Source organism: Rattus norvegicus, chromosome 3 (genome assembly GCF_021556685.1).
Source record: "Rattus norvegicus strain SHRSP/BbbUtx chromosome 3, alternate assembly SHRSP_T2T, whole genome shotgun sequence".
Lineage (NCBI taxonomy): Eukaryota > Metazoa > Chordata > Mammalia > Rodentia > Muridae > Rattus > Rattus norvegicus.
In genome coordinates, this window is record NC_141536.1 from 153,920,935 (window position 1) to 153,939,268 (window position 18,334).

At 50.6% G+C, this 18,334-nt stretch overlaps 2 protein-coding genes across 3 annotated transcripts in view; both read right to left on the reverse strand.

The window, feature by feature from the left end:
- Window positions 1-9,851, reverse strand: Ocstamp (osteoclast stimulatory transmembrane protein). 2 transcript variants are annotated; one of them, XM_087652397.1, is made up of 4 exons: window positions 9,644-9,851; window positions 5,805-6,074; window positions 3,036-4,035; window positions 1-1,969 (listed from the first exon to the last, which is right to left on the reverse strand). In XM_087652397.1, exons 2-4 carry the CDS (start codon window positions 5,846-5,848, stop codon window positions 1,526-1,528), a joined length of 1,488 nt encoding a protein of 495 aa, XP_087508523.1. In that variant the 5' UTR covers window positions 5,849-6,074; window positions 9,644-9,851; the 3' UTR covers window positions 1-1,525. The 2 variants fall into 2 exon arrangements, with proteins under 2 accessions (XP_087508523.1, NP_001434206.1); NM_001447277.1 differs by lacking the exon at window positions 9,644-9,851 and having other exon boundaries at window positions 5,805-5,879.
- A 912-nt stretch (window positions 9,852-10,763) lies between these two features.
- The window catches only part of Slc13a3 (solute carrier family 13 member 3), a 63,550-nt gene continuing 55,979 nt past the window's right edge, over window positions 10,764-18,334 (reverse strand). The window contains 3 exon segments of the mRNA NM_022866.2: window positions 10,764-12,289; window positions 14,353-14,490; window positions 17,219-17,380. Of these exon segments, the coding sequence (NP_074057.2) occupies window positions 12,113-12,289; window positions 14,353-14,490; window positions 17,219-17,380 (477 nt within the window). The 3' untranslated portion in view covers window positions 10,764-12,112.

The following is an 18,334-nucleotide window of genomic DNA, read 5'->3' on the forward strand; positions in this document are numbered from 1 at the left end:
TGATATCATCTTAGTTACTTTTTTATTGCTGCGATAAAACAGCACAGACAAGGCAATTTGGAGAAGAAAGGACATTTGGAACTTAAAGTTCCAAAGGGTTAGGGTCCATGACCATCATGGGGAAGAGCTTGGCAGCAGGCAGGCATGGTGCTGGAACAGTAGCGGAGAGCTTACATCTCGAGACACAATCACAAGGCAGAAAACTAACTGGAAATGATGTGAAGCTTTGATACCTCAAAGGCCACTCCTAGCAGCACAGCTCCTCCAATAAGGCCACACCTCCTAATCCTTCCCAAACAGTCTACCAACCGGGACAGAGTATTCAAGCATATGAGTCTATGGGAGGAGGTTGAGCATTCTCTACCACAGCTGTCAAAGAATACATTGTAGCCACAGTCATAGTACAGATGTTCTGAAAATAAGTGTGCGCCTCAAGTTTCACAATAGCTACACAGGCTTTGGGGCTAGTGCTCCTTATGCTTCCTGCTCTGCCTTCCTTGCCCCTCCCTCCCCACGGAGCCAAATCCTTCCTTCAGTCTTTAGAACACTTGATTCTGTTTTACCGAATGGGCCCGATGCACCGATCCCAAAAGTCAATCAAGATGTGAAGTGTGTTGTCTTATTATAAATATTATTATTCTATGTTGCAGGACATTTGCTCACACTGTGAGCCAGGAGAGTGTGAACTGTAAAATTCTGTTTCTAATAGCGGCTCAGCCTTTGATCCTAGAGATTTCTGTTTACTGTAAACAAGTAATTGTGGTGAGTGTTGTTCAACCCTGGCACATACCTTAACGCAAGAGCTAAACAAAGTCGCTCTAGGTCAAGAGGCAGAGTAAGGAACCAGCTGACAGGGAGTGAACATAGGTCTGAGTTGAAAGGCTTTTAAGACAGAGGGGAAAGAGCTTTTTCCTTCTCAGACGGTGTGGAGTAGCAGGGTCAGCTGGCTGCTTTCTCTGCCTCTCTGAGCTAGCAGGCTTTCACCACAGCAGCTGACTCCTGAGGCAAAAGTGAAGAACAATTCCCCTACAGGGAACTCAAGGCCACATCCGGCTAACCAGAGACCGGATTCATAGCGGAGGATCACTAAACAAATATGTCCCTTCTCTGAAATTCAACATTCAGGGCATCTTGTATTTTTATTTACCAAACGTGAGACGTCTAGATGGAAAGGCCCCCACAGGAGCAGGAAAGAGCAAAACCGTTCAATAAATAACTTCTATTTAATAACTATGCTCATTTATAAGATCAAACTTTCAGATTCACGTAAATTCTCAAAGGCTCCGCAGGATCTCCTCGCTGATGCTTACCAGGGCTAACTCCATCTAGTGGGAAGGAACTGAACTGTCTGGTCCTCCCAGACTTCCAGTCCTCTTTACTGTGCATGCCTTCCCTAATCTTGCAGGTCTTCCACTCGCCAAGATTTCGCGCACATCCCAAGGGAAAAGCGGATCACTGATGCCATGCCCAATCATTATGTAGATACGGAACTGAAGCTCCGAGGCGTGCAATGACCTACTCAAGGTCATACGGAGGCCGAAAGGGGGTCATGTGCCTGAGATCCCTGTGACTCCAGAGCGCTTGTCCCCTGACCGGGCTTCCTGGGTCGCCGAGTGCCCACAGTGTTGGCGTGTCTGTCCGGGTGATCACTCTGGTCGTGTCTCCTCCGGAGCCGAGCCTGCAAGTGGCTAAGCCTCCTGGCCTCCTGGGCTGGGAAGAAGGAGGCGGCGATGGCGTGCCGCAGGCGCCAGGCATAGGTCTGCAGTACCAAGGTGGCACCAGCCAGCAGCTGCAGGGCGCCCGCGGCCAGAGCAGCGGTGACACGGGGCGGTTGAGCCTGCGGCAGATGGCAGTTGTGGGATGTGAAGCGCAACTCCCACTGGAAGGAGCGCTGCACGGAGGCAAACACGCTCTCCACCGGAGGCTGGTTGAGGACGAAGAGGATGAAGTCCAAGACCTTATATGAGGCCTTCAGAACAGAGGAAAGGGTTAAGTCAGAGGAGCCAACAGGCCATGCCCTATCGCTGCCACCTACAGAATGGGTAGAGGGAGGGGCAACTGTGACCCGGTAGTCATCCAAGCAGCACCACACAAACCTTACCTCTGTTATTCTTACTACCTCCGAGCAAAGTATTTTTAGAGGAAACTAATTAAAGCCAGAGGTGTATTAAGGGCTCAAAGGGAAGAGTGGCTGATTAGCAAGCAGGAAGTTCTGCTTCCACCCAACAATGGGGTGTGTGTGTGTGGGGGGCTGGTCTACGCCTTTAATCTCAGCATTCAGGAGGCAGAGGCAGGCAGATCTCTGTGGATTTGGAGGGCAGCCTGTTCTGCATTATCAAACTCCAGGTCACTCAGAACTACATAGTGAAACCCCGTCGGGGAAAAAAAAAGAAAAGAAAAAAAATAGCAACAAACAAACAACAACAACCCCCCAAAAACAAAAACAAACAAAACAAAAAACAAAAAACAAAAACCCCATCAACAACGTTTATGGTATTGGTGGTCTTGCCAACTTGATGGGATTGAGAAATGCCCGGGACATTAGCAATTCGCTCCTCTGGGTGTGTCTGTGAGGGTGTTTTCATTAGGGGATGGGGACCCTGTACTAATCAGTGATCTATTGATGGATCTATATCACAAAGGCCTTCTTGGAAGGAGGTAAAAGCTAGGAGATAGGGTCCAGCTGGAGGGAGCAATCACTGGGTGTGGGGTGTGGGGATGTACCTAGCCCTGGTCCCTTCCTGTATCCCACTTCTCTGCTTTCTTTTTTTTTTTTTTTTGGTTCTTTTTTTCGGAGCTGGGGACCGAACCCAGGGCCTTGCGCTTCCTAGGTAAGCGCTCTACCACTGAGCTAAATCCCCAGCCCCGCTTCTCTGCTTTCTTGTACCTCAGGTCTCCACGTCATCTGTCTGTCAGACCCCGCATATCCACGGATGATGACTCTGAGGCAAGCAAATACAGACAGAAGGAAGCCCAGGACTGGACAGACCCCTCCCACCTGATTCTTCCAAGAGTATTCCCCTCGGTACACTTACATCGTATTTGACTGTGAGTGTGATTGGGACACTGGGTAAATTCTGAGCCCAGGTTACAGCTGCTCGTGCCAAGAGGAAGGCCCCATAGTCTGAGGCCACCGTCACAGCTGTGGCTATGAGGAGCAGTGCCAGTAGCCCCAGCCTTAGAAGACAGCTCAGCAACTCCTCTTGGGACAGCTTAGATTGGGCTGTTTGGAGTAGCCACGGAGGTGGAGCGGCCAGCAGATGTGTGGCACCAGCCTGGGTCAACTGCCGAACCAGCTGTCGAGTAGCATAGATATTGTCAAAGCGTAGGTCGGTGAGGTAGCGATGAAGGTACCAGGCCGACTCGCCCAGGAGACCCAGCAGGAACAATCCGGTGACCACCCGTTGAGTCCCCAATGCTGCCCGAGCCAGGAACTCCAGGCCAGAGAAGTCTTCCAGGATCTGCTGAGTGACCGTGTGCGTGTGAAGTCGGAAGGCTGAGCCATTGCCCTCCACCTCAAATGTCAGGCTCCGGCTGACTGCTTGGCCGGCTGGGACCAGTTCCCTGGCTGCCTGGCGCAGCTGGTAAGTGGTATTGAGCAGACTCTCCAAAGAGCCCTCAGTAACACAGCCCAGCACTCGCCCAACTGCGCGCACATTAGCTAAGACGTTTGGCATCACAGCAGCAGCCAGGTTGGCTGCACTGTAGGACAGGAGCAAGCGGCGGCCCTGCTCAGAGCCCAGGGTAGGCACACTGAGTGCAAACAGGCAGCGGATGGGGGGCACCAGGCCCAGGCTCAGGAAGACGAAGAGACCACAGAGAGCGGTCACCAAGGTAGGGGGTCCCAGAGGATAAAGCTGCAAAGAGACCAGCCAGTGATGAACCAGGCCTGCGATAAGACTGGCCAAGGAAACACACAGGAGAAGCTGGGTCAGTAGCTCATTCCGGCTGGCTGGGACAGGCTGAGAGAAGGCATTCCAGGCAGCCTGCAGAGGGACAACTGCCCTGCAGATCCCCAAGCGCCAGAACTTCCACCTGTATACAAGGAAATAAGGGAGCCAAGTGTTAGGAGGGTATACTTATCCTATCCCACCAGTCAGGCTGCTATTAGACTCCTCTTAGAGCCATTGGAACCCGCACACTTTCCAGATGGACCAATCAGAGGTACTCCATCCATCCGGGGTGCCGCAAGCTGAGCCAATCAGAGCCTTCCCCAGGAAGTCTTTACCGGGTTGTCAGTCCACAGCCCAATGTCTGTGGAATAGGAGGTGGTTACGGGCTCTGGGAGCAGCAGGTATGCTGTGGAGAGAGTAAGCAGGGCTGAAATAAAGAATGTAGCAAGAGAGTGAGGAGGCACAGTTACACCACACACACACACACACAAACACGCACACACGCACACACATGCACGTGCATACACACACACACACACACACACACACACACACACACACACACACACGAGTCTGTGTACCTCAGTGCTGGTCCCGTTCACGTTCTTCCTTACAGAACCCAGTGTTCTCTCCATTATTTACAGGCAAGGAGATGGCCCAGTCGGCCTCTAGGGGGCCTTTGCTCTTCAACCAGCCTCAATGTAGTCATCAAACTATCATTTCTTAGTGTATGTATGTATGTATGCATGTATGGATTGATTGTATGTTTTACACTCATGGCCTACATGTCAACATCTTTCATTTTCCACCTCAATTTTTTTTATTACATTTCATTTTGTGTGTTCGTGTTTGCATGCCACTGTGTGTGTGTGTGTGTGTGTGTGTGTGTGTGTGTGTGTGTGTGTGTGTGCATGTGTATGTATAGAAGTCTCTCCGTCCATCACGTGGGTCTTAAGGATTGAACTGGGGTTGCTGACCTTGCTATCAGGTTCTCTTACACTGACTGAGATGTCCCACCGTTGCTCCACCGTATTTTTCTGAGGCAAGGTCTCTCATGGGCCTGGTGCTCACCAATTTGGCTAGACTGGCTGGCCGGGAAGCCCCAGGGAGCTTCACCTCTTCGATGCTAGGAGAGCAAATGCATCCTCTCACGCCTTGCTTTCTTCACGTGAGTTCTGGGGATCCAATCAGGTCCTTGTACAGTAGGCATTTTACCCACTGAGGCAGCTCTCCAGCCCTCAACTAATACTCAGCAATTGCCGTGAGCTCAGCATTGGAGACACAGCAGGAAGGGAAGCAGACTCTGGCTTCCTAGGTGCTCACACCAGTTACACTAGTTACACCAGTTACAGCAGACGGACGACTACAAAATGGTTGGCTTCAGGGGTCAAATATGAAACATGGACATTTTATCACTGCCGTCCTCACTGCAGACGACTGGGTGGAGCTGAGCATCCATTGCCTGTGGGTCAGCACAGCAGAGTGTGCCCCCTACTGTTGATCGTCACTACTGCACACTCACGAGTCTTCAACACCTGTACCGCTTTCCCGGCCCACCCCGCTGCCCGAGAACATTCAGGGGTGGGATTACACACTACTCTACACACAGTATGGTTAGTTTAGGGGCAGAGAACTGCTGAAGCAATAGAAAGTAGCGTAAATGCTTTTAAGAACTGGAAGCCATGTCAGGGACCCAGCTGCGGCAGGGGGTGCTCTCACTCTGAACCGCACCCTCTGCTCACACCTCACAGCTCCCGCACAACCTTATAGCCACTCCTATTATCCCACCCTACCAGGAGAAAAGCAGATTCCAGAAAGGTGAGGATTCTTTGGAAGGCTTGAAACTTGATCTCACACCTGTCTCAATGGGCTGCTGACTTCTCTGGCATGTGTCCCAATCCCCAGACTTACCCCAAGCCGAAGAGGTGTTGCACAGCTTCCCTGCTGTTCCTCATGGTCGTTGAGAGCTGTGTTCAGGCACTTCTGGGGCAGCCACATCAGGTGAAGAGGAAGTGTGGGAATCGGGAGAGTCCTGGCTTCTTCTTTCTTCCCTTCAATCACACCGTCCTGGCCACCTCATCCTGCCCTGACAGGGGCCCACCTCCTGGGGGCTGGGCCAGCTGCCTCACCCTCTTCTGAAAGGCAGTCAGGAGCAGCCAGGGGTGGGAGGAGGGAGACACACTTCCCAAGAAGGCAGGGAAGTAGAATTAGCCCGTTTCACAGAAGAAACTGAGGTTCACAGAAACCATACAGCTCATCAACAGTGACACTAGACTAAGAACTTCACTTTGCTTCCCCTATTCCCCCACGTAATCCCTGATTCTGGGGATGAGAACTCACAGGAGACTACAGGGACCCATGGGGACCCCTGCTAAGGCCACACTGTGTCGTTCTTAGCCATGAGGTACATCCATGGAAAGAGAATAATAAATGCAGCCTACATTGAAAACAGTAGGTGCTCAATAACTGCACATGTCCCTGTAGTGATTGCCTTGTAATTCCAGGCCATCCTTGAAGCCCATTCCCATCTGGCATGCAGAAACTTCTCCCTAGCACCAGTCCCCATGACCGTCTACCCTAGGACTCCTCTGCCATGGGATGGCTCCTCTGCTAAAGGACACAGTTGGCAAGAGTCAAGTGGCCAGGCATTCTTCCTTATAAGGGTATCATGCTGGGCCATGGGGAAGTGACCTCACATAGTACATAATTGATTGAGACACCTATGACCAGACCCTCAGAGGGATATGAACCCTTTCCGGAAGCTGGGAGCCTTCACAGATGACAGCTCCCCACCCCAACCCCAAGCAAAGCCTTGGCACACCGTAGAGCCAGAGGCAGCCAACTCTTGGGTCTTGTGGGGCACCCTGATGAAGCTGCTTTTCCGAGAGAGTTGGCAGCATGCTGCCCGGGTAACCCAGTGGGACACTCAGACTTTGGTGGGAAAATGAACAAGGTTTTGAAGCCAGGAAAGAAGGGAACAGAAAACAGGGAAGGCAGGAAGAGAAAAGGAAGGAGGGAGGAAAGGAGGACACACACACACACACACACACACACAGAGAGAGAGAGAGAGAGAGAGAGAGAGAGAGAGAGAGAGAGAGAGAATCTTAAGAGGGCCACCGCTCTGTAGGAGGCTTAGGTCCCCGGCTGTCTAGTGGGCTGCTGTCAGTGAGCCTTTGTAGCAGCCCTGGCCTAAAGGCAACAGATCTAAGTGACTACTGTGAACTTTCACTTCACTGTGCTGTCTGACTTTGGGCAAGATACAGTCCCTCTCTGAAGTCCGAGTCCTCTGTCCTCTGCAGTATGAGACCAAAGCGCCTATTCCGTGGTTATTCAGCCGGCGGCCCATAAACGCTCATGTCATAAGCCCTTCCGCCTGAGTGCTAGCCTTGCCTGAGTGGGCTCCAGGATGCTCAGACTCCTCAGGCCAGGTGTCTTTTATATCATTCCCTATCCCCCCTCCCAGCTCCCCACTCCCACTCCAGCTGGGGACTGCAACCCACAAACCCTGGCCAGCCTTTGCCCAGCTCTGTAGCTGGTTGGTTAGGAAACAGGCCATTTGGGTTCTCCTCCCGTGGCTGAAGGAAAGAAAGCTGGAGCACAGGGCCTGGCGAGGGGGAGGGCAGAAGACATTTTGGGGTTCTCGTAGCACGTGTGGGCAGCCACCTTTACTCCAGCCAGGCTGATCTGGCCTCACAGCCTTTGGAGGTGTTTCTGAGTCATCAATGGAGCTGGGCTGGGGGTGGGAATTTACTCTTGAAGGAATCAGAGCCACAAGACAAAGGGGAAGTAGGGAGTCTTTAGGTCTTCCCAGGGCCACTTGGCTCACAGTCCCACAGTGAGTTAATGTCCTTGTGCCCTTCAGCAAAAGGGTGAGAAGGTGGCCATAGTTCCCTTGGTTGACAATACAGGCAGGCTGTGGAGATGGCTCGCACTGTAAAGCATTCACTGTGCAAGCAGAAGGAGCCGAGTCCTAGCCCCTAAATCCATGGAGGGGAAAGCCAGCTTTGGTGGGGGGGTGGCATTCATGGTCCCAACCCTGAGGAGGCAGAAACGGGGAGGGGTTCCAGAAGGGCATCTCAGGGTTCAGTGACCCTCTAAAGGCCCTCAGATTAGTGCAATCATAAACACATGAACATGGACACACACACACACACACACACACACACACACACACACACACACACCTTACCCAAGAACCTAACAGAAATAGAATGGGAGTTGCCAGCAGAAGCCATAGAAGTTTCTAGTAATGATATTAAAACTGAAAAACATTTTGTTAATGTCTGTGTGTGTATGTATATATGTATGTGTGTGCATGTATGTATGCATGTGTGTGCATGTGTGCATTTGTGTGTGTATGTATGTATGTGTATGCATGTATGTGTGTGTGTATGTGTGTGTGTGTGTGTATACATGTGTAAGTCAGGGGACAACCTTAAGAATGAGTTCTTTCTTCCCACCATGCGGGTCCTATGGATTGAACTCAGGCTCAGCAATCTTGACAGCAAACAACTTTACCCTCTAGGCCATCTTGCCTGCCCTGAAATCTATTCTAATAAAATATTTGTTCCATCAAATATATCCCAGATATGATCTGCTTAACATGTAAAAATACACAAAAGGCATAGCAGGATAATTTATATTGTTTTTTGTGTCACTGCGAAGGCCTGAGGGGAGTCACTCACGCGATGGCCCAAGGGTTAGGTGGGCAACCACCACCATCACTTCAGGAAGGGCCATGGGGCAGTGCTGCCCTGTGACCACTGGAGCAGAGACCGACCTTTCAGCTCAGGCTGTGAGGCTTGAGGTCATATTCCTTCACAGGCCGGGAAGGCGGCTCGGTGGGAAGCAGAGAGCCAACACAGGTTGGGGAGGTTGACGGGTGGGGCCTGGGGTGAGAGGGCTGTGTATGAGCTACTCAGCTGCTAATTGTTGCTGCTCTTCTGTTTGTTTCTATCTGTAGCCCAGGCTATCCGGTCATGCATAACTCCTCATTGTCCTGCTTCAGTGAACCAACCCACACCCAGCCTGATGTTTTGTTTCTCAAGAGAGATAGAACCCCAGATCTCCTACGTGGCACTCCTGACATTGGAGTTTAGTGAAAATTGTCTAACTGGAAGCTAAGAGAGGGAGAAGAAATTCTTGGCTGTAGGGCTGTGGGGCATCGCTGACAGGGAGAACCAAGTGCCGTGACTGTGGGGTCTGCTCCTTCCAAACGCACCTCCCCTTCCCCATCCCATGCCCAGGAGTGATCTGGAAAGGCCGCACTGAAGGCTTTGTGCTTCTGTTGGTGGGACATGCAGGACTGTATGTGCCAACCTGGGCAAACCACGGTACCAGTGATGGGTCAACATTGTTCTGGATGTTTCTAGGAGGTTTGTTTGTTTGTTTGTTTGTTTATTAGGCTAACATTTAGGTCAATGGGTTTGGAGTAAACAAGATGGACCTAAGACTATGGGGTGAGCCTGGTCTAATCAGGGAAAGCCTGGATTGAAACGGCTGGGCGTGGTCTGCAGCAGATGGCATCTTTCGATCCACCCTGTCCTTTTTTTCTGCACTCCCAGCCTGCCACTCTCCCAATCCCTATACCATCAGGTGTGGGTCTCACCAAGTCTCCACAACTGTGAGCCCACCCTCAAAACATGTCTTCTCCCCGTTTTCCCATCAGTGAGATACAGCAGCCACACCACCCGAGGCTAAATAAACCAGAACCGACCATCTCGGCACCTGCTCTGAGCACAATGGCTTACCAAGGTCCAGGCTGGGACCCGGGAAGTCACCTGAAGAGGGACCCTAGAGAGTGTGGCCACTGGGGACATTCCCCCAGCCAAGTTCTGGGTCATTCCGCTGGAACATTCCGCTGCCATGTTCAGCCAGCCCTGAGCAATGCCGCTGGATCTTCACTCATGTTCTCGGCGGTACTGCGGTGTTGGGACGCTGAGGCCTCCACAGAGCCCTGCCCAGATACAGCGGTGTGAGTCAACAAATCCGTCCCAAGGCCGCAGGGCTTCGATTGGATACTGGGCATCTTCAGATGATAAACAAAGCTAGGATTGGCTTGTTTGTCCTTTCTGGCCTTTGGCCCTCCTGGCAGGCTCCAGAGGAGCCCTAGTGTGTGCCCTGTGGCCACCGTGGTGAGGGCCTCCGTCAGTGTCTCCTCTTGCCTCAGGTCTCTTGATGAGAATACACAGGCAGTTAGTAAAGCGACCAGTGATGACAGTCCTGGGAAAGGTGAGGAGAGCTGCCACCAGCTAGAAGGGACAGAAGCTGGACGTTCAAAATCCCGTTGATAGCCCAGAACCATTGTGCCACACTGTCTATCCTCCTCCGGACTTCCCACCACCCCCATATTTTCATTTTCACTATGAGTGTCCAGTCACTGTGTTCAACCTAATGCCGCCTCCTCAGAGAAGCCCACCCAAAGCCCACAGCCTGAGTCAGCTTGTCATGTGGCCATTTAAATGAGGACTGTTATTGCACATATGTGCCACCACCTGTTCCCCCTGCTACGTTTGAACCAGCACATCATAGACTAAGTGTCTGCTGACCAAGGGGAGGCATAAAGAAAGAACCGAGGTCACGTCCAAACCTGCAGTCAGTTCATGGGTCAAGTATTTACTGAGCAACTGGCGTTGTGCCAGAACCTGGTCCAGACATCTGAGTTACATCAGGGAGCCAGAGAATGGCTTTTACTGTCTCTATTGTACAGGATGAGGAGGCGATAAACCAGGAAATAAACACCACAGGATGCTAAGGAAGTGTGCACAGGGGAGACAGTACAGGAAGGGAAGTTGGAGGTCAGATTTGCAGAAGTCCTGACCAGGAATCTATGGTTTCATTTTGAAAAGCCAAGAGTCATCATATCCAGTATTGACTAACAGTCTTTATTTATTTGAGCGCATATTGGATCAGCAGTATCAGAAATCATGAATCCTGTGGTCACAAGGCCATGGTCTTCTCTGTGTATGCCCGTCCTTGTCCCCTGAGGGATCCCACTATCCAGACCCAGGGGGTGCTGACTCAGTCTTACAGTGTCACTTCCAGCTCAGGCCCCCTCCAGCCCAGCTCTGGGAAAATACTCTGACTCACTTGTGCCTTAACAGAAAGTGTCCATCCTTCGGATGTCCACCCTCTGGAGGAAGTGATGGTTCCACCTCTGGTGTCAGCCGAGTTCCGAGCTGCCCACTGTCCCCACAGTGTGCTGTTCGCAGAGTATCAGAGGCTTTTACTGGGAATAAGGACAGCAACTGTCTGCTTTCAGGCTTCGGCCTCTGGTGGAAGGGGACTGGGGGTGGGGGTGGGGTCTCCATCTGCAGGATGTTACAATGTCACAATGTTACAGCACACTTCTGGCCTGAGATACTTTGCCCTGGTTTTCTCACAGGTCTCCACGTCTTTCAGATTTTTCTCTCACCCCTGAAGATTGTGGCCTTTGCAAATAGAACTTACTGATCATGTGGGGCGGGGGGGGGGGGGGAGGCCAAACCCAGTTGTTAGAGTAAAAACAGCTGGTGGTCTGCAGCCACAGAGCCCCTCCCCAGGGCCACAGACAGGAGGGCCCTAGAAGGATAATGAGCAAGGCTGACCTAGAGCTTGGTCCTAAGAGAATCAGATGAAAAAAAGAGAATCCCAGGCATCTTGGATAGATGTGTGAGTTGGAGTTTTTCAAACCCCATGGTGTGCTGCTTGCGAGATTGGGGAAGCAGCAGAGAGACTCCAGGAAGACCTGTGTACTCCCTCCGCCTCAGGCAATGGAAGCCGACCTCTAGCTGCCAGGTATCATCTGCAAGGGAGATGGTTAAACAGAAAAGGCAGAATCCAGCCAGCTGTGAACATCTGTAACATCTGGAGCTTTGCAGTCACATAGCTCCTCCTGTCTCGATACCCTCGACCCTAGGTGTTGCAAAACAAACACCACTTCAGCCTCGCCATTTCAGCTTGTGGCTCAAGTGGACTTTCCCCACACCGTGGCCACAGACCAGCTCGGTGAGAAAAGCCTGTTCCTCAGGCATCAGGTGCAGGAGTTAGCTTTGAAATGCATGAGAAAGAAAGAGAAGGCGCTGCAGACAGTGAGCCTGTGGCCCAGGGAACCTGGCTGGCAGCCTCCTAGCAGATTACAGGGAAGAATTACTCGATCAGCTTGTAGGATCCCAGCAGCAACAACAGCAACAACCCGCTGGGAGGAACGCCCAGCCGGAAAAAGAAGTCCCCATCAGTGTTCAGAGGGTTTGAACTGTGTTGTTGGTCAAGGCGGGTGGCAGTGCGGTCACATTGGCAGCGTGGGTGTTGGCCCAGTCTGGGAAGGTGCCCAGCTGGAAGATGGCCTGTGCCCAGGTGTTCATGGCCAGGCTGAGCAGCAGGACACCCATCAGGTTCATCAGAAGGCCGGTCCGCACCTGCAATGGAGACAGGCGCTGAGCAATCGGCCCTCAGAGCAGATGGAAGATGCTGGCTCAGCCCACAGCTGGCAGTACACATCTGGAGCCAGCCACAGATGCTTCCTAGGACCCAGGCTGGCCCCCAGGCCAGGTGACACTCACTCCCTCCACTGAGGGTCTCTGGCTACAGAGTGGTCATGGGTTATGCCAGTTAACCACAAGGTCACTTCAACAAAATTATCAATTTCCCCTCAAGACAGAGAAAGCCAAGCCTTGTCCAGTAGTCTTAATTGCTTATTAGTCCCCCTCCCGCAATACTTAGCACACACATGTAGACACAGGTACACATGCATGTTCATATGTGTACACAGGCACACGTGTGCACAAGTACACCCACACTGGAAGTCCAGTTAAGGAAAGTCTCTTTTTGAGACAGGGACTTGAAGCCTAGGCTAGCCTCGAATTCACCATGTAGCTGAGGTTAGCCTTGAAATCCTGATCTTCCTGCCTCCACCTTCCAAGAGCTGGAATCACATCTGATTTTGTATAACCTGCCTGTCTGATGTTTCTACCAACATATTTTAAAAGTGCCTTGATTTATGTCTTTCTCTGTTCTGTTGTTGTGAAACTTCATGTAGCTGTTGGCACACTAAAGCATGGTGGCATTTGCAGTCCCTGGAATCTGTGTTTCTGGGCCACGTTCACTTATATTTGACTCCTGAATAAACTCTCTTCTCCTCATTGAGGTAACAGCTGCTTTTGCTTTTGAAATCTGCAAGTTCAAGGCTAGCCAGGGTCACAAAATGAGGCATCTCAACTGTTCTGTGCCTGCTTTCTGAGAGCCCAGACCCTGCATCTAATAACCCCATTCCTGTCTGAACCCACCCAGCCCCAGCAGCCTCTGATCCTGTGCTTCTGGTGATAGAAAGTGAAGCCCTTTCCCCATTTCAGACATTTGCATAGGCTGAGCTCTCTGACTGGACAGCCCCACTCCACCCCCAACCCCATGCGGCCATGGCTCATTGCAAGGCTAGTGACTCATTTTCTCGGAGGTCGGTTTTGCCCACTCCATCATTCTATTTCGATCCCTGGCATCTTGAATCATTTCTTTTACTTAGCAATTCTGAAATTTGCATTATTTTTTATTTTTTATTATTATTTTTTTTTGGTTCTTTTTTTCGGAGCTGGGGACCGAACCCAGGGCCTTGCGCTTCCTAGGTAAGCGCTCTACCACTAAGCTAAATCCCCAGCCCCCGAATTATTTTTAATGCGTGAGGAATAGTCTTCCAGATTGCCTCCAGCCACAGAAAGTACCTACCCTCTCAGGAGGCAGGTGGCTGCGTCTCCTGCAGTGCTGCCTCCCAGTGGCCGGACCACAGATTACACTGGGCAAACCAGACTAAGGAAAGAGGCTAGGAGGGAGTTCTTTCCCCTGTTCTTCCTCCTCACTCTCGTTCTGCCCCCATTTATTCCGTTGGAGTCTTATGTCTGCTTCGGTAGACTGTCATCAGCTATGTGAGCCAAGGATGCATGGAGTAGTGGTGGCTATGGGCAGAGGAAGAGGAGGGAGAGGAGGAAGAGAAAGAGAAGGAAGAAAAAGCAGAGACGAAACATAAAGCAATGGTTCTCAACCTGTGGGTCGTGACCCCTTTGGGGGTTCACTGACCCTTTGACAGGAGTTGCCTAAGACTACTAGAAAAATATAGATATTTTACACTACAATTCATAACAGTTAACAAAATTACAGTTACAGAGTAGCAATGAAAGTAAGCTTATGATTGGAGGGGGGGTCACCACGGCATGAGAAATTGTATTAAAGGGTTGAAGCCTTAGGATGACTGGGAACCACTGGTATAGAGGAAGAGGAAAATAGATGAAGAGGAGGAGGGAAGAAGGGGAGAAAAGGAAGGAGGGGGAGAGGAGAGAGAGAAAGGAGAGGACGAGGGGGAGGAGGATGATGGTGACGACTGTCTCAGTGGGGAGAGTCATGTGGGACATGAACAGACAGGCAATGCTGGCTGTATCTGACTATCACCCACCCCTCCTCCTGCCAGGCCACTGCTGGGCAGGCCCACACCTACCATGTCTTTGACCAGCAAGTGTCCAGTGGAGAAGGCAATAGAGTTGGGGGGCGTCGAGACCGGCAGCATGAAGGCGTAGGAACAGCTGACCGTGCCCGGGATCATCAGGTACAAGGGGTGCACGTGCAGTCGGATGGCCTGGGTAGGAGAAGCCCCAGGGAGAAATTGAGACCATTGGAAAGAGAGTGTCAGCAGCATAGAGACTGTCACAGTGACAGAGAGACATGGGGGAGGCCCATGAGAAGAGGGACAGAGACAGAAATGTAGACAGACACACAACACACATGACACGCAATTTTAGAGAAACAGAAGAATTTAAGGTCAGTGAAGACAGGGCCACACTGTCCTTGACCACAGAGGAGGCAACGAAATTTATTTAGAACCCTCATCCCCTTCCCATATGAGCGAGCTTGCGGTCCCAGCTGCTCCAGAGTAACTGATCCAGAGGTCTGAGTGGGATCCAAGATACTGCATCTGTCATATGTTTTAGGAGCCCAGGCTGCAGCCGGTGCAAGGCCGTAGGCTGAGAACAATGGCTCATATAACCAGGCTTGGCCCTGCCCCCATCTACGGCATCTATGGCCCTGGTGGAAGCTCCATCCGGGCCTGACTGGAGCTGAGAGAGCAGGTGGGTGTCCCCTTGGCAAGCACTGTCCTAAGGCAGAGAGTTCAGTGTGACTTGGTCTTGAGACTCCTACACTCTAGGCTGACTGCATCTCAAAAAAATCCCTGAGAGGGAATTCCTGCAACTGGAAATTCAGGCACTTTTTTAATAGGTTCTATTATCATCCTCAGTCTGTAAATATTTTGATTTTGATGAGAAACTGCATTTAAATGGCTTTTACTGGTATCTTTTTTAGGAACTGCCAGTTTTAGACTCGGAGGCTTTGAGCTCCTTCCCCTCTCCCATACCACCTCAGAGCATCCCTATCTCCACCGATTATCAGGTGCCCTAGACTTCAGAACAGGGTCTGATTAATCCAGTCCCATTCAGCAAGGGCTTGAGGACTCCAGGGAGCCCACACTGAGGGCAATGTGCTTGCATCCAGCACGGTTTCCAGTGTTCATGTTCTTCCACCTAGGAACTCCAGGCCGAACCTTGTTGATGGTAGCAGCCTGTGTACACAAGGTGAAGACCAGCTGCTGGTGATAGCTTTCTGGAAATGTCTGCCCGTCCATTAGGATAGAGCTTAAACATGCTAATCAGGCCCAGCTTTCTGGAACTGTCTGCGGGACCATTAGGACAGAGCTTAAACGCTATCCATTTACAGCCAAGTCTGTTTCAGGGGTAAGTCTGTGGCCGATACAGTGTCATCTCAGTCAAAAATAGAAACATAATAAACAAAGAGGTAAGGAGATAAAGCCAAGCCCCCTCCAAAGGTGTCAACTCTGTTGCGTTTTATCAGTTTTGGGTTCTGGGAAGGGTGTCCTATGGCTTGCTTTTCTTCAATCTGTTTAACTATAAAATGCAATCCCTAGTTTCCTATACCTGCCCTCTTATTCCTTCCTTCATTCCTTCCTTCCTTCCTTCCTTTCTTTCTTTCTTTCTTCTCTTTCCTTTTTCTTTCTTTCTTTCTTTTTTCTTTTTTTTTTCGGAGCTGGGGACTGAACCCAGGGCCTTGCGCTTGCTAAATCCCCAACCCCCCCCCCTTTTTTTGATGCAGCATTTTTCTATGTAGCCCTAGCTATCCTAGCTATACTCACTATGTAGACCAGGCTGGCCTTGGACTCACAGAGAACTGACTGCTTCTGCCTCCAGAGGGCTGGGGTGAAAGGCATGTGCCACACGATCAAGCTGCCTTTTAAGTCCTAGAATGAAATCTATCTGCTGGCAGCCTGTGCCCTTAGCTAGTCCTGGCTGGATCTCTGCCAAGTGCTGGTCTCAAGTGCATGCCAGCTCACTTTCTCTTGCTTTGTTTTCTTCCTGCCTGGCTTCCTCAGGATTTTTTTCCCTTTCTGAATCCATCATAGATTATAGGGCTGTCCTGCATCTTTCTGTGCCCTGGGTGGCTGTCCTGCATCTTTCTGTGACCTAGGAATGGTTGGGGTACATAAAAACTTGCTGGAGGACAGTTTACTGGATCTTGCTTGCTAAGCAAAAGAGGGGTCTGGATAAATCACCCTGAACCACCTCTGACCCCAGCCCATCTGAGATTGACTGGTGACTTTTATAGCAGAGGGTCGCAACAGGTTGAGACTTGACATCCCAAGGGTACTTTTGACAATGACTGGTGACATCTTGGATTGCCACTGTTACAGGGTGCTGGCCTCTAGTGGGTGGAAAATGGAGAGTGCTCTGACACCACCCCACCATTTGCAGGGCAACTCTCCTTGCAGAAAATTTTTAGACTGAAACAGGAGGCAACAGTGCTGTGTCTGCGCCTTCTCCTGTGACTCAAGAATTTCCATGGAACCCAAATTCTTCCTCTTCCTAAGAAACACAGGATGTCCTCATGAGTTAATTCTCCCACAGAGGAACTATCCCCACTTCTTAGGTATTCCTTTAAGAAAGAATCCCCAGGTTGGGGATTTAGCTCAGTGGTAGAGCGCTTGCCTAGCAAACGCAATGCCCTGGGTTCGGTCCCCAGCTCTGGAAAAAGAAAGAAAGAAAGAAAGAAAGAGAGAGAGGGAGGAAGGAAGGAAGGAAGGAAGAAAGAAAGAAAGAGAGAAAGAAAGAAAGAAAGAAAGAAAGAAAGAAAGAAAGGAAGGAAGGAAGGAAGGAAGAAAGAATCCCCTGTCGTTTGTGAGCTGACTCTGTGGTTCAAATGCTCCTGTGTGTTCTGGAAGGAAGCATGGCAGCCGGAGCCCCAGGGAAGCACTGCGGCAGGGAACTCTGAGTTGGGAGTTGGGCCACGGGGATCCTCACCAGCTCTGCCAGGACAGGCAGGAAGATGATGATGGTGGCCGTGTTGCTGGCGAACTCTGTGAAGAAGGCGATGACCACAGTGATGAGTAGCACAGCCAGCAGTGGGGGAACATGCTCTAGGGGGTGCAGCTGCCCACCGATCCACGCAGACAGCCCCGACTCCTGTGGGCAGACATACCGTTGGTCTCAGTCCACCCAGCACCACCCTTCACAGGCAGCCATTACCTGCATGCTCTGTCACCACATACTCCACAGGCCCAGGGGACCCCATGATCTATTTGGTTAGAAAGCAGAGTCTCTGTTTCCATTTGGATCCAATACCCAAAGTTCCAGCTTGAGTGGGAGAGGGAACCAGACAGACCCTATGGCTAAGTCTTATTCCTCTAATGATGGTCACCACTCATATCTTCCAGAAAAATTTGCATATTGTTATTACACAATGGCACATTAATATGTATGGGATATATTATATCTCATATACTATTTGTAATATAAAACATATGTCATGGTTAGTTTAAATTGTTAACTTGACACATTTTAGAACCACCTGGGATTGTCTAGATCAGTCTGGCCTGTGGGCAAGTGTGTAAGGTATTGTCCTAGTTGTTTCAATTAATGTGGGAAGGGACAGCCCACTATGGGCAGAGCCATTCCCTAGGCTTGGGTACTGGACTATATAAGAGTAGGGAGCCCAAGTTGAGTGAGCACAAGTATGCACTCATTCGTTGCTTCTTTCTGACTATAGGCAGAATGTGACCACTCCCTCCCTGCCTCCCTTAAGGTCCTGCCTTGACTTCCCCAATATGATGGACTTTAACCTGGAATTGTGAATAGAAGCAAACCCATTATCACTTAAGTTGCTTTAGTCAGGGCTTTTTTTTTTTTTACTCACATCAACAGAAAAGGAAACAAAGATAGCATGCATCTGATATAACAAATGCAACACAATGTTATTAATGACTTATGAGTAGCCCTAAAGATTATTGTCACAATGATAATTAACCAATATTGTAGCCACAAGACGCCAATATTAACATGCTATCGTTAGTCGCCATTCTCAGAATCACCATTATCAAGGCTGGGCACCTGATGACTCCTCCCTACCATCCTGTCCCT

Bases quoted from the DNA above. Each gene is read 5' to 3' on its own strand.
- Ocstamp (XM_087652397.1), bottom strand. From the start codon at position 5,848: ATGAGGAACAGCAGGGAAGCTGTGCAACACCTCTTCGGCTTGGG. The intron at 4,036-5,804 runs GTAAGTCTGGGG...CCTTGTATACAG, and splicing joins CAACACCTCTTCGGCTTGGG to GTGGAAGTTCTGGCGCTTGG. The intron at 1,970-3,035 runs GTAAGTGTACCG...TCTGTTCTGAAG, and splicing joins CACTCACAGTCAAATACGAT to GCCTCATATAAGGTCTTGGA.